Source organism: Trichoderma ghanense, assembly GCF_004382785.1.
Source record: "Trichoderma ghanense strain CCMA-1212 chromosome Unknown scaffold_8, whole genome shotgun sequence".
NCBI classification, from domain to species: Eukaryota; Fungi; Ascomycota; class Sordariomycetes; order Hypocreales; family Hypocreaceae; genus Trichoderma; species Trichoderma ghanense.
Window position 1 is genome coordinate 1,326,147 of NW_027395671.1, and position 13,568 is coordinate 1,339,714.

Below are 13,568 nucleotides of genomic sequence, written 5' to 3' on the forward strand. Positions count from 1 at the left end.
GCTTCGGATTAGTAGACCATACTGCCCTTCCATCGCCATGCGCACAAGCATACATAGTTACACCTGGATGGCCCGAATTGATTAACTACATGTAGTCATCAAACTGTCGATATATGCAATGCCGACTCATCCTCCACAGCCTGCTTTCTCAGCTTTTCCCGTCTATGAGCATATTTAATCCAAAAACACATGACAATCATTCCGACGGCAATCCCAATCGATGTTGAATATCCCTTTGGATACTCTGGAGCCTCCACTTGCTGCCAAATCAATAGCGGTAGCCAAGCTTGGATGACATAGGCCATTTGGTTCATCGACCCCGTCACTACTGCTCGCTCTTCGTTGTCGTCGGAGCAGATCTCATGAGCCCAGGCAAATGTAAGGCCACTGACACCTCCACCAAAGCCAGCCAGAAAAAAGCAGGCCCACTTCCATCCGATAGGAATATTCCAAATTGTGAGGCTGACGTTGACGATGATGCCGATGATGCCCGCAAAGACGATGGGGGGCCATCGCTCTCCTCTGAAGATGGAGTCGGAAGTCCATGCGTATGCAAGGGTAGTGATTACTGTGATAGCTATGGTGATTGTCGGATACGTGTTGATGTCGGTGACGCTGTATCCTTGCTGCTTGAGCCACAGCGAAAAGGCAGGCTGGGAGGCGGCACCATTCCCATTATTGAAAAAGATGTAGAGTAGTGACAGCAGGTATATATGCCAGCTGGAAAATATCTTCTTCAATTTTCCCTTGGTGAATGGAGCACGGTTTGCTCGGCCCTCAAGCTCCATTCTCATCCGGGAGAGGGCTATGTCCTCTTTCGTGAAGTACCATGCGCGCGTGATCTCAGGCACGTCGGGTATCATAAAGTACCCAGCTAGGGCAATGGGGAGGGAGATGACAGTATTGATGATGAATAGCCATTGCCAACCTTTGAAACCATCTCTGCCTCCAAGGTGGTACACTGCAGCCATGAGATAACCGGAGAACATGGATCCAATAGCACCGCTGGTGTGGAAGATGCAGGATCTTTTGGCGAGCTCGTCTTTCCGGTACCATGATCCAATAATGTACTGCATCCCAGGATAAAAGGTGCTTTCTGCCAGTCCGATGAAGAATCGCAAGACGTATATTTGCTGTGCACTGTTGCATTTCACCATTAGAATAGTTAGGACGGCCCAGGTGACTTCGCATGTCGGGATCCAAATCGATGGTCTAATTCGGGTCAAGAGGACATTGCTGTCAAGTCAAGAATCATTAGCAATGCGCCGCTTGTTTTAAAGACCAGATATTGTCCCACGTACCTCGGAATCTGCCCAACGACATAACCCACGGTCCAACAGGTTTGCATATAGTTGAGCTGGTTGCCGAACAGTTTGAGGTCTTCTTTCATACCGGAGACAAAGGCATTGTTGATGTTGACCTGATCAAGATACTTGATGAAATATCCAAGGGATGCGAATGTGAGAAGCACAGCGTCGAGTTTGAACAGAAACCGCCTCTCCTCTGGCGACTTATCTAGAGTGTCCCATATGTATGAGATCCATCTTCTCTTCACATTCGTACGGATGACTTGAGAGGAGATCGTGTCCGCTGCATCAACCTGGATAGATCCCAACGATTTTTTATCTGCGTTGCGGCCAAGAGAGCTTCCAATCAGCTCAGAAGCCGACATGTTGAAACAAAGCAATACCTCAACCCAAGGAAACACTTCTGTAACTTGAGGTCGATAAGTTATTTCAATTCCTCATACATATTTCCCAACTGTTACAAGCCATATATCTTTCATCGTATGATCATGTTTGTCATGCACATGACGTGCTATGAGGGGCGGTTGAGCACATCTGTTGCTTCCCTGTTCACCTCAGTGCTTTCTTGGTTGCAACGGCGGCTAGAAAGATATGGGCAGATAAGCATCCGTAAGATCCGGTCATTGATAGTTCAGCAGTATCTTGATCATGGAAGATATGCCCTGGTAATAGTTTGTTCTGTGCATATATGGTGAACCGGCGGGTTGCTGGCTGGTGATATTGCAATAGAGTTGCATCAGCACGCCACCACCCCTTTACGCAATCCCTGGCGACATCCGGTATCCAAATGGCATAGCACTCGCAGCACTGCCGCACCATTCGCTTTCTATCTTTGCTTTCGATCTACAGCTGCGCAAAAGACATCTGTCCATTGTGCGGGGAAATACGATAAGTCACTTGGGCTCAGTTCCAGAATAGAAATGTCGCAATAATCGAGGTGACTTGGGCGATTATGAGTTCTTTCGGACACTTACCTGTTAGACATGAACTGAACGGATGACCTCAATTACAAATCCTCCTCTATGGGGGAGAACGAGACGATATCAATGCCGCCCACTGCTCCCATCTTGCAGGCCTTCCAAGCGGTGGCCATTATTTAAAGGGCTTCTTTCTGTCGCAGCTTTGGACGCATCTGCTCCCGTCATCTTAGCCAGCCTGACAAGAACGTCCATAAATCAACGGAACAAACGGTAACAAGGACTCAGACATGGCTCCCGCTCCTATCGATCCCGCCATTGTTGACGTCGCGCAACCCAAGAAGGATACACTGCCGATCCCAGGCCCGGCTCGAGAGCGACTGTTGAAGGCGGGCATAGATCTCTCCAATGGCTACCCCTACAGGCCTTCCAGGCCCCTCTACCTGCAGGATGTTTACAAGATCCGAAGCGCCGATAGGGAACACGTCGATGCTGGAGCCAGGGCGGACAAATCCAAGAAAAATCTTTTCGCCGCTGCGACCAAAATCACGGACCTGACAGCCAACATCGGTACCGAAATTGAAGGGCTGCAGCTGAAAGACCTCACTCCCGAACAACGAGACGAGCTTGCCCTGTTGATCGCCGAGCGAAGTGTTGTGTTTTTCCGAAACCAGGATCTTTCACCCCAACAGCAGAAGGAGCTTGGAGAGTGGTATGGAGACATTGAGATTCACGTCAGTTTCGCCTCAAAGCCCCTGGACCTTCCGTGCATAACACTGATGGAGACTTTATTAGCCTCAAGTCCCGCAAGTTCCTGGAGTCGCTGGTGTGACCGTCATCTGGCCCGATCTCCAGGCTACGGAGAGGCCAGCAAACTTCCGGAATCCCGGAGGCGCGTCCCGCTGGCATACAGATCTTGTGCACGAGCATCAGCCTGCAGGCATCACTCACTTACACAATGACACGGTCCCGCCCATTGGGGGAGACACTCTCTGGGCCAGTGGATACGGAGCCTACGAAAAGCTTTCCCCCAACTTCCGCAAGATCATCGACGGTAAATACGCCGTTTATCGATCCGCACACCCGTATCTCGACCGGGACGATCCTGCGGCAGGGCCCAAGTATGTTGAACGTACTCACCCATTGGTGCGAGTTCATCCAGCGACAGGATGGAAGGCACTCTGGGTCAACCGAGCCATGACCGACCGCATTGTTGGCTTTGATAAGGCAGAGAGTGATCTCATTCTCAACTACCTGTTTGATGTGTATGAGAAAAACGTGGATATCCAGCTCCGGTGGAAATGGACTCCGGGCACGTCAGTGCTGTGGGACAATCGGTGAGTTTTGCTCAATAGCAATGTCCGACGATGTGAGACTCATACGAAAGACTTGGAGCTAACAAGGAGAGCAGAATCACCATCCACAATGCCAGCTGGGACTACGCTGGGAAGCACCCGAGACATGGAACACGGGTCACATCACTGGCCGAGAAGCCTTTCTTCGACCCCAACGCGCCAACCAGGCGACAGGCACTTGGCCTGCTGGACGATAGTGAAAAGAAGGAGCTTGGAATGGACTCAGTCACCGAAAAGCTCAATGACTTTTCCTTGTGATGAACTCATAAGCACGTGTACATCGAGGCGACAAGTTACTATTTTCCCGGCAAGGTTCAATTTGCGCAAAGTCTTTATGATTGCTCAACACTGTCGTCTTATCACCATGTCTGTCTAGGTCTGCCACATTGAAAACTGGTGTTGCTGATGTGGGCAGCCATCTCTTCCTTACATCTCCAATGCTATCATACCCATGGCGACCCATGACCTCGACATTGGGTATCAGCACGGTGGGAAAGAATTGAGCTATGGCTCAGTTTGACTTCCCTTTCGCCGGGTAAGGTCCACATAGATAGGCCCCTTCTCCCACAACATGTAAACTTTACTCCTCATGTCCCATCCAACGCTCTCTTCCGCCAATTTGACGTCAAAATTCCAAACCAATCTTGCGAGTATTAATTTCATCTCCGAATACGCCAGGCTAACGATATAATTCAGCTTCCCCAACTTGGCATTCCTTGGGTCCAATCCCACTTACTTCCGCCCGATGCAATTCCGCGGCCCGATCGAGAATGGCATGAATGCATCTCGCTTGTCGCTTTCAAAGCGCGCACCTCCAAGCCAGCGTTCGGGGATGAAAGACTCGGCATCGTGGAAATGTGCGGGATTGTGGTGATTCACCCATTGCCATACGCCCACCACAGTCTATCGATCAATATGTTAGAAGTCCGAACATTCAAAGTCTGAACGCTCGAATCACATGAACAATCACCAATACGTCCACTTACACCCTCTGGAACATATCTGCCAAGAATTGTGTCGCCACCGGGTGAGATAATGCGAGGCTGCGTACCAGGCGCCGACGGAAAGAGCCTCATCGCCTCATCAATCACGGCTTGCAAGTAAGTCAGGTGTTGCACGTTTGTGAGGGTTATGTCCTTCTCCGAACAGAATGCGGAGCGCACTTCGGTAGCCAGCTTCGCAAAGGTTTTCGGATAGAGTCCTAGATAGTAAGTTGCGGCCGAAAGGGCTGTGGCCGTGGTCTCGGAACCGGCCGCGATAAGCAAGCTAGCATTCGACGCCAACTCCTTGAACGTCAGTTCCTGGAAGCGATATTAGCACTTCGGACATATCGTGAAACTCCATCGGGCTGCTCTTTTGCGTGATTACCTCCGAAGAGCCCCGTGTTGTCATCATCGCCGTCATAAAATCTGGGCGGCTTGACCCTGAATCAAGTCTCCTGCGCACCTTCTCAATTGAAAGTCGTCGGTGCTGCATTCCCTTTGCTCGTAGATCTTTGGGCACCAGCAGCATTGCTAATATCTTGCCAAGTTTCCCATGCTTCGAGCAGACTGACATGAGCGACAAGTTCTTGACACCAGAGAAAATGAGCGCCACCCATGGATGATAATCCGATTTCTCCAGGCAGTAAAATGGCTCGCCAAAAGCCAAGTCACCAATGATATCGAATGTTGTGTAGTTGTACCACCGAACGATGTCAATCTTTCCCTGCTTCGTGCTTTGATTCTTGAGTCCCGTCAACAGCGTATCGATGTACTTATTGATGATCGGCTCTTGATTTAACATGGCCTGATGTGAAAACCCGTATGCCAAGCTTCGTCTGTACCGAATATGATTTTTGCGGTCTGCGCCGATAACATTGCTCTGGTTGCCGGAGTGTAGATGAGGATCTTTCAGATGCTCTGCCTTGCTGCCTTTACGGTGACCACGGATCTCCTTGGTAGCGTCTGGATGGCTGTAAAACACAGTGTTTGGGCCAACACGTACAACTGGGCCATATTGCATGTGAATTCGAAGCATCCGTTTATGGGCATTCCCTGATACAGAGACCAGAGAGTACGGAATGTCCGAAACTGTCCAAAGCCATGGTCCGGGATATGTACTGAGGGGATGGAAGAAGAGGTTGTAAATGGCGACGCATAGAACGTAGGCCAAACCCTATATTCGACATTCGCTTATCAGTATAGGAGCTGAGCAATGCGAGGCCGGTGCAAAGCACTGACAAGAGTAACTGCGAGGAGTGGTAATAACGTGACCGACTTTAATATCGAGTATACGCCAATGGGCTGGGATAACAATCCCATAGGATGGGATAATAGCCCCATTTTGTCTTTGCAGACCTCTGGGCTCTGCCAAACGCACACCAGAGACATGAACATTAAGCTTTGCCTCTGGGCTAGAAGAAAGCATTCACATCTTAAATCGAATTCACTTCCACATGTTTCTTGCTATAAGCCCGTCGGCCCGAATAACTTATCTGTGCAAGGTCTAACAGGACACAGTTCAAATCTCCTCCTCTATAAGACTCCCCAGCCAAGGGAAACACTGCATTACCGGAAAAACTTCTTCCTGCGACAGCTACAGAGGATACGGCACCGCAAAAAGTGTGTAGAGCCACCAGAACTATCGATAGATGTTACAAGACGGCGGGAGAACGGTTCTTCTTTGTAAGAGGTATGTGTCTTTGAGGTTGCCGCTGCTACGCGGCTCAGGTGAAAGCTCCTCGTAGATAGTGATGTAAAGGAAAGTTTGTCCAATCTGTATCTCATTGTCAGGAGCAGATTGAAGGCCCATGCCAATAGGCGTGGAGATGGTTGGGGCCCCATAGTGTATACCCCGCATGCTTATGTTCTAATTTCTTACGAGAGGGGTTTCGAAGGCTTCATCAGCTCTCTACGGGGCCTGCTGGTATCATCTTACCTCACCAGTGCTGACGATGGTCAAGGCTACCGGTGCGTGACGCGCAGATTCATTCGATATTGACCGACTTTCTTTACCACACTATCGGGACTTTGACCTTGCAGTTTCCCAATGACGAGTCCACTTCGATATACCCTGCAAGTTGAGGTGAATGGCTCACAGTGATGCACGGGAATCGGTACTTCTGGCTACTCGCGCAGGTTTCTTCTGCCAAAATTGGGCCGAGACATTGCAACAACCGACAGGCATCCTAACTTTCCAACTTCCTACAGCAGCACAGAACGATGATGCGAATCGAGCGTCAAAGAACATCTCCCGTTATTATATACTATCTAGCGATATGGGGGAATAGACCTGCATCAAGCAAGAGACTATTGGGTTCTGAGCTGACAGCGGCTTGGGGCTAACGAAATGAAGGAATTGGATATTTTGATTATTAGTCCAGTACTATTTTAGTGTTCATAGTAAGCGGGCAGATGGGTATATATATACCTTGTTCCCGAGGATCGGTTGAATGCATGAGTTGCCCAAGTTGAAGTTTCAGACCAAATCGTAGGAATGGAGAGGCATGATTCATGAATATAGAAAGTCAGAAATATGAGAAAGTGAGCTTCATCGCGGCGAACTAGAGCAGAAAGCACGCCGTCGACCAATCTTTCCCGACCTTGATGAGATGGCAGAGTTGTTAACTTGACGTTACTTCATTGCCGCTGCTGGCGAGCAATTGAAGTCCCACTACCCTATATCTTAAGTTTCTTTCTCACTTGGCAGGAAGAGATTGAAGAAAAGGCTTGATTTTTCCTCGGACTGTTTAAGACACCAATACTGTAATTGTAAGATAATGAACCATCTGGTAATGCTGCATCTCTCAGGACTTGTACTCCGCACTCTTTTACACGGATTGGATGCGCATCCAGCTCGATTAGACGAACAAGAGCTACCTTACGCATGTACGGAGTATGTAATACACTTCATCGTGGATGCTATAAATGCTGCTCCAGAAGTTGATGGCTCGAGTGGCGTCATATATGTTGCCATTCGCTTGCTGTCACAGTGTCTCGTGGAAGAAGAGAGACACAGCTGGGAGTAGGCACTGACTCGCGACTCGTAGGTAGGCTTAGTCGATTGATATCAGCTAGGCACCGCGTAAAGAGATGGAAAATCAAGCTGGAATAACGCGTCGAGCCGACCGTGAATTTCAGCGCGGTGGCCAACTGTGTACCGGAGTGAATTGGGAAGCAGGTAGCACGCCCCTGCATTAGAGTCTTTTTTTCGGCGAGCATCTAGCCTATAATTACCTAACTCGTGATGGACAATAAGCAAAAAGGAGATAGACGCAGAACATTGCGAAAGGACAAAACTGGCTTCAGCATGTCAGCTGCGGCAACGCATCAAGTCACGCGACTCCAGGAAAAAGTCTACGCACTTTTACTTTATATTTTCAAGGGCCGCGTCACTGCATACGGTGCCATCCATCGCGCGCGTGCTTAGAGATGCGTGGGAAGCCGGTTTCACAGCGGGCGTCGATGGCGAAATCATCGACACAGAAAGAACGAATCAAAAGATCAAAAGATGGGCTGGTCCTGGGAGGTGCACACCAAAGCAAGCCTCGAGGGCCAAAGGTTTTACTCGTATATCCCTGCTGGAGTCAGATTGACTCAAATATACAAATCTCTGAATGACGAGGGAGTTCAGATCAAGGCCATGGTCATAAATCAGAAAAGGGTGTTTTGGGACAGGCCATGGCACGCGAAGGCCGCTCAAGACGGCATCAAAAGTTGAGAGAGACGAGAATGGCAGGATTTCATACCGCGCCAAGCAATTGGCTTAAACACCCCCTCGAATTGCCCCCTGCTATCAGTCATTTTATGTGACTACCTCTGTATCTAATGGTGATAAATGGTACGTTTCGATACATATGGCATCAGCTACTATATGCGGGCGTCATATCGGCGCCATTTTCGCCTACCGAAGAGCACGGAAACCAGATGAGCACTGTTTCCATAGCCGAGATGTCTTGCGTAAGCGCTCCAGGATGTCGCACACATCGTCGTTCTAACGGACATCTCCAGTGGCAAGCCACAGAACACGTAGAAAGTGACTCTAAGCCGTCCCGATATGTGTGCTGTTTGCCAGAAAGAATGCTGATGGCCATGATTCTATCGAGACCAATCAGCGGCTCATCAGCACAGACGTTTTCGAGAACTGGTGCCTGGTCAAAGTCTGTCAGAACGCCCTTGGCGCTGGTCAGTACTGTGCTGGCAAGCAATGATCAAGGTCTTGATGTCAAAGTCGCGACGGGGCATCCTTCCATCTAGGTATAGAGACCGTCGAAAATTGGCAATGGCGACAGGGCCTTCAAAGGCTGGCGCATCGAGGCGAAATTGATCAGCCGTGATGTGAATGCTATTCGGCATGACAACCTCTTTTGCCGTGCGTCGCGAAATACATCACGAGAGATGTCTAATTCTGTATTATACGCCTCATGCTCGTCAAGAGGCTCGGCGGTGACTACAATAGCTTGAATAGGTACTATCGCCCTGGCGTTGGACAGGTACGATCAAGCAACCAACCAACAAGCCATTCTTTCGTGTCCATCCATAGGTATCTTGATCGCGTAGAGAGACTATAAGACGCTTGCGAATCTTGCGATACCGAACTCATACTGGTCTGATTGTTGTCGAGCGCTGGAAGAGCAATTAAGGAAAGTTCTGAACTGGGGGAAACGTGGTTCACTACCTTGATTTGGTCACGGTGCGCGGTACTTTGATACACAGAGTGCAGCTACGTGTGAATTGCTGGCGTTGAGTAGAGATGTGCGTGATACAACAAGGCAGCATCTCCAGGGACGACCCCAACAGACACGACATGATGTTCTGTATAATGATCAAGCGGGCTCTCGAGCAAGCAAATATACTGTCGTGTGCATATACATCTCTCCCTTCTTAATGGAGCCATTCAAAACCACCAACAGTGCATCAGCTTGCCCACGAGGGGGAAAAGACTCGTGGCCAATATTAACAAGGGCGCCTATGCCTGCAATACGGCCCGGCACGAAGGTACTAGTTGCCGTCGAAGTCAAGGCTTTGGACCACGTTTGGCTCTTCAAGTCCAATCCTTCCAAGTCCGCTCTCAGGGCGTGCTTCGGGGGATCCCCTTCCCATCTTGATTCAAAAAGACGATTTGCGTACACATTTCACAACATATTTGATGTGAGAGGGAAGCAACATAAGAGAAGGCAACATTTAAGGCGTTGGATCCTTGGCGAGCAAAAGGAGCTTTGAAGGAGTATGTACCGTGTGTTATTGCTTTCTTTACTCCGAGTCGAAACGAGCGAAGGACAACTCAACTCACCTTAAGCCCTCAAAATAACTCCGTTCGAGTACATAGTCATTGGCTGGAGCCATCTTGTTCCAAGGGTGCGTGAAATGGCGAGGATCGAGAGCGGACTAGTCTGAGCTTCTTGTGCGGATGACTAAATGTTTCTACGTGCCTCTACTTTATAGACTCGAGACTGGATACATATGTGACCACTGTCACTCACGTTCCGAGGGAGCTGACACTCAGGACCAGGGCATGCCATTCCATTTCCTCATGATAGCGCTAGCTGAGCACGACTTCTGATGGGTGGGTGTAAAGCTTCACAGGATGAGGGCCAATATAGAGAACCAATAGGGGAGGTCTCCTAGATAAGAAGTCTACGATAAGCCGCGGGTAGGCCATGGAGTGCTTCGCGTGGGATGAGAATTGATATCACGAGCTGTTCAGGCAGTTGTCGTTGATTGCACCCCATTTGCTCGAGATGATTCGGTCATCCCATAGGCTCATGCCACTGCTCGATGTACTATGACTTTCTGCTCCTATTCTGTATTCTGAGACCAGATTTGGTACATGTAAGGAACACTTTTTAGGTACAGATGGCACTGCAAAAGGGAATGGCATAGAAATCTCTGAGACGGGGGGGTTGAGAAGCTTGTCGGCTGCTGCAGAAAAGAGAAATTTGATATCCCCCTTGTAAGGAGCCGTTCTTCAACGCCCAGCCAATTCACCGGAAAGTAGCACAACTTCCATTGAGCTACCTAGGATCCAGGAGCACAGACTTGTTGGGATTCTGCTATCTATCATTAACCAACCCATTTCTTCATTAGCATGCCGTATGCATGCCCGCGTCAAGAATAGGCTTGACGGACGGGCGCATAGGTATAGATAGGTAAGTTTCGAGGAATACTTCCCAAAATACTTATTACGTTATGATTTGGCTTGAGGTATCCCGGGACACATGTGAGAATATGTGATGAGCTGTTGCTTTGGAATCTTTTGTGGTTATGTTGTTCTCGATGTGGCATACTCAAGCCACTAGGTACATTCCTGCACCAAAGGTGTAATCATTGGAGAAGTGCATTATATAAAGGCGAAAGTCTCAAGGGACATCGTCACGAAATAGACCTTTCGAGCTATGAGGCTAATAGCGTTCTGTGGTCTTGGAGCTTCGGGGTGGGGGCTGGAGGAGAAGCCAAAGAGTTACATTAGAGCAGATTGATTTGCAGTTCCCTTCAAGGCCGTCACATGGAACATTCTGCGTTCTATAGTGTCATTGTTGAACTAGGACATGGCGGCGGGAACATGAAGGCCCTTGTAATTCTTATAGACAGGTAACAGCCAAATGATAGTGACAGAATGCCTTATGTGACAAGGAAGATGGGACTGCAAAATGGCCGTGCCCTCCGATGTGATCATCCCTCACGAGAATCATTACACGCACTTCCCCAAGTTTGTAAGCACCAAAACGCTTATGAATGCAAGTTTTTATTGATTTGTCTGTCTATATACACTCATGGTTCATGATAGACAATGTATATGCTATTTTCCACAGGGAAGAGCTGGCAAAAAGAGCGGCTAAAAAGGCGCTTTGCAGCTGACCCAGCCGTAGCTTTTCCTACTCTAAACGTAAGAGCAGGTCAGAGTGCTGCTACCAGAGATGGAGCATCTGGTCAAGTCCTGGTTGTTGACAATAACCTCGCTAATCTCAGCGCCGCTCAGAGAGACACTCCGGCCGCTTCGAGTAGCTGTCGCAGAGCTGAAAGTAATGGCAGGGCTGAATGAAGCAAATGGTACAGGCTGGCAGTTGCTACCGTTCGAGCTGCATTCCTCAAAGTCCTCGATGATGAACTCAGCGCTTGTTTCGCAAAGAGAGCCAGCGGTGACGCGGTTGAAGTTTTGAGTCACTTTTTGGCCCGTGGACAGATTCTCAAGCGTGGCAGAGCCGCCGGTCAGAGATGTGGCCACCACGGACATGGCAATCTGGTCGCCTTGGCGGATATCGATGCCTGAGAAGTCGGCTGTTGACAACACTATCAGCGTCCTCATTCTCCTTTGACCTTTCGATCCGACTCTGACATCAGGGGACTCACCAGCAAACTCAGGGTACCACTCGTACCAGGCATCATAGGTGCCATCGCCGTACCAGTCGAAACCCGTCTGCAAAATGGCAGTATCGCAGGTGGCACCGTCAATGCCGACCCAAGCAGATCCAGCAGCATTGGAGCCGCCACCACCGCTGGGCACGTTCACGGTAGCCGAAGCTGCGGTAAAGCCAGAGCCCTCGAGAATTGCACCACCCCAGTTGGACTGAACAGTAGCATGGCTGGTGTCGTTCCTGAAAGGGGCCGAACGACGGCCAGCACGACGAGCAAGACGGGCGGCAAGGCCACGGTCCTGGGCAACACCAGCCAGGACGGCATCAGCGCAGAGAAGGGCGGAGAGAGTGACGCCGGCGATGAACATCATGATTGGTAATGGTGATGACGGCTTGAGGCAGGTAAGAGTAGTCTGTCTGCTAAGTTGGTTGCTTTGAAGGTTGACTCTGCTGTGAAGCAAGATGGGCCAGAGAATGAGAGGGAGACGGCTATATTTATAACTAAAACAACTCGGGCAATCGAGGTGTCTCTCCCCTCAAGCACTCTAAACTGAACATATCAATGATATCAACTATACGAGGCTTGTGTAAACTTCCCAAGACACCTTCCCACTTGAAGGGCATCTCCGAGCTGGCTTTGGCAGCCAGATTCCTCATTAAGCCGTCTTCGCGTGTTCAAGTTCATGATAACATTGCGTCTACGCCACTATGAGGAGAGCAACGCAATGCCAAACATGGTATTCGCTGCAACATAAGTTCTTCACGCAGCAGACAAACTAAATTCGGCGATACATGCTACCACACCCTACGGACGAGAAGTGGGTTGGGGAGTAGGACCGGGGGGAATCACTGGCCGCATCGATGTGCCGAGATGCCGTGCAGCTTCAGTGCGCCTATACTGCTGGTTTCTGGCTATTGCACGCATTTGTCGAGCATCACAAGCATGAGGGACTACGGATACGGAGAGCCTCAAGGCAGATTGTGCGAGCGAGTTACTACAGAAATCTCGGAATACACACAATCCTCTTGCGGATTATTATGGTTATTACTTGACTGGGGGATGGACAACCTAATGTTTAAGCATTCTTCATCGGATTTGCGGCTCGGCGATCTTGCCTGATCTCAGTAACTATCGGAGACTAATCACCTTCCTGATTTGCGCATACAAGGTACCAATCCCGGCTAGTTTGCTCAGGCATCTACCAGGTTCTATGCCGATATTCCGATTTCCCCACGTCCTCAGAAGGTGAGCGGCGGACTTGGAGATGATTGGGTTGAGACAAGTATCTCTTCACATCGCAGTAACCTGCTCAAGTAGGCAAATTCCGCAGCGCCTTATCTCTCTGAGGAAGAAAACCGAGGCTTTTCTCTTTCTACTATGTTCTATGTCTAAAGCAATCGACAGATCCTCTGATGTCACTGCTGGCGCGGTAACATTCGCGGCGATTCGGCCGAGTATCTCCCGCGAGGTCGCGGTAACTCTTCCCTGTTCATCGACAGTCCTCCCGGAATCACAACGGCCTCTCTCTATCAGAGATCTATGCATTGGGACTCATAATCACACTGCAGCCAAGTTTAAGAACGAAGATGCTCCCGCTAAAATACTCGTTCCCAGTCCGCCAGGTCACAATAAACTGGGTTCTTCCGACTGAAC

The 13,568-nt window shown here is 49.5% G+C and overlaps 5 protein-coding genes across 5 annotated transcripts; 2 read left to right on the top strand and 3 right to left on the bottom strand.

Annotated features, from left to right (window-relative positions):
- Positions 1–98: 98 nt before the first annotated feature.
- CCMA1212_007066 (Pantothenate transporter liz1) lies at positions 99–1,775 on the bottom strand (the record flags this gene model as incomplete). The annotated part of the gene is made up of 3 exons (XM_073704244.1): positions 99–1,236; positions 1,302–1,716; positions 1,769–1,775. The coding sequence occupies 3 exons, from the start codon at positions 1,773–1,775 to the stop codon at positions 99–101; spliced, it is 1,560 nt and encodes a 519-aa protein (XP_073557538.1).
- Positions 1,776–2,514: 739 nt separating this feature from the next.
- CCMA1212_007067 (uncharacterized protein) lies at positions 2,515–3,837 on the top strand (the record flags this gene model as incomplete). Its single annotated transcript, XM_073704245.1, has 3 exons — positions 2,515–2,958; positions 3,020–3,561; positions 3,636–3,837. The coding sequence occupies 3 exons, from the start codon at positions 2,515–2,517 to the stop codon at positions 3,835–3,837; spliced, it is 1,188 nt and encodes a 395-aa protein (XP_073557537.1).
- A 246-nt stretch (positions 3,838–4,083) lies between these two features.
- CCMA1212_007068 (Isotrichodermin C-15 hydroxylase) lies at positions 4,084–5,974 on the bottom strand (the record flags this gene model as incomplete). Its single annotated transcript, XM_073704246.1, has 5 exons — positions 5,802–5,974; positions 4,948–5,736; positions 4,566–4,880; positions 4,316–4,482; positions 4,084–4,294 (listed from the first exon to the last, which is right to left on the bottom strand). Exons 1-5 carry the CDS (start codon positions 5,955–5,957, stop codon positions 4,084–4,086), a joined length of 1,638 nt encoding a protein of 545 aa, XP_073557546.1. The 5' UTR covers positions 5,958–5,974.
- Positions 5,975–8,070: 2,096 nt separating this feature from the next.
- CCMA1212_007069 (uncharacterized protein) lies at positions 8,071–8,280 on the top strand (the record flags this gene model as incomplete). Its single annotated transcript, XM_073704247.1, has 1 exon — positions 8,071–8,280. One exon carries the CDS (start codon positions 8,071–8,073, stop codon positions 8,278–8,280), a length of 210 nt encoding a protein of 69 aa, XP_073557545.1.
- Positions 8,281–11,439: 3,159 nt separating this feature from the next.
- CCMA1212_007070 (uncharacterized protein) lies at positions 11,440–12,285 on the bottom strand (the record flags this gene model as incomplete). Its single annotated transcript, XM_073704248.1, has 2 exons — positions 11,440–11,837; positions 11,910–12,285. 2 exons carry the CDS (start codon positions 12,283–12,285, stop codon positions 11,440–11,442), a joined length of 774 nt encoding a protein of 257 aa, XP_073557337.1.
- Between the last annotated feature and the right edge of the window lie 1,283 nt (positions 12,286–13,568).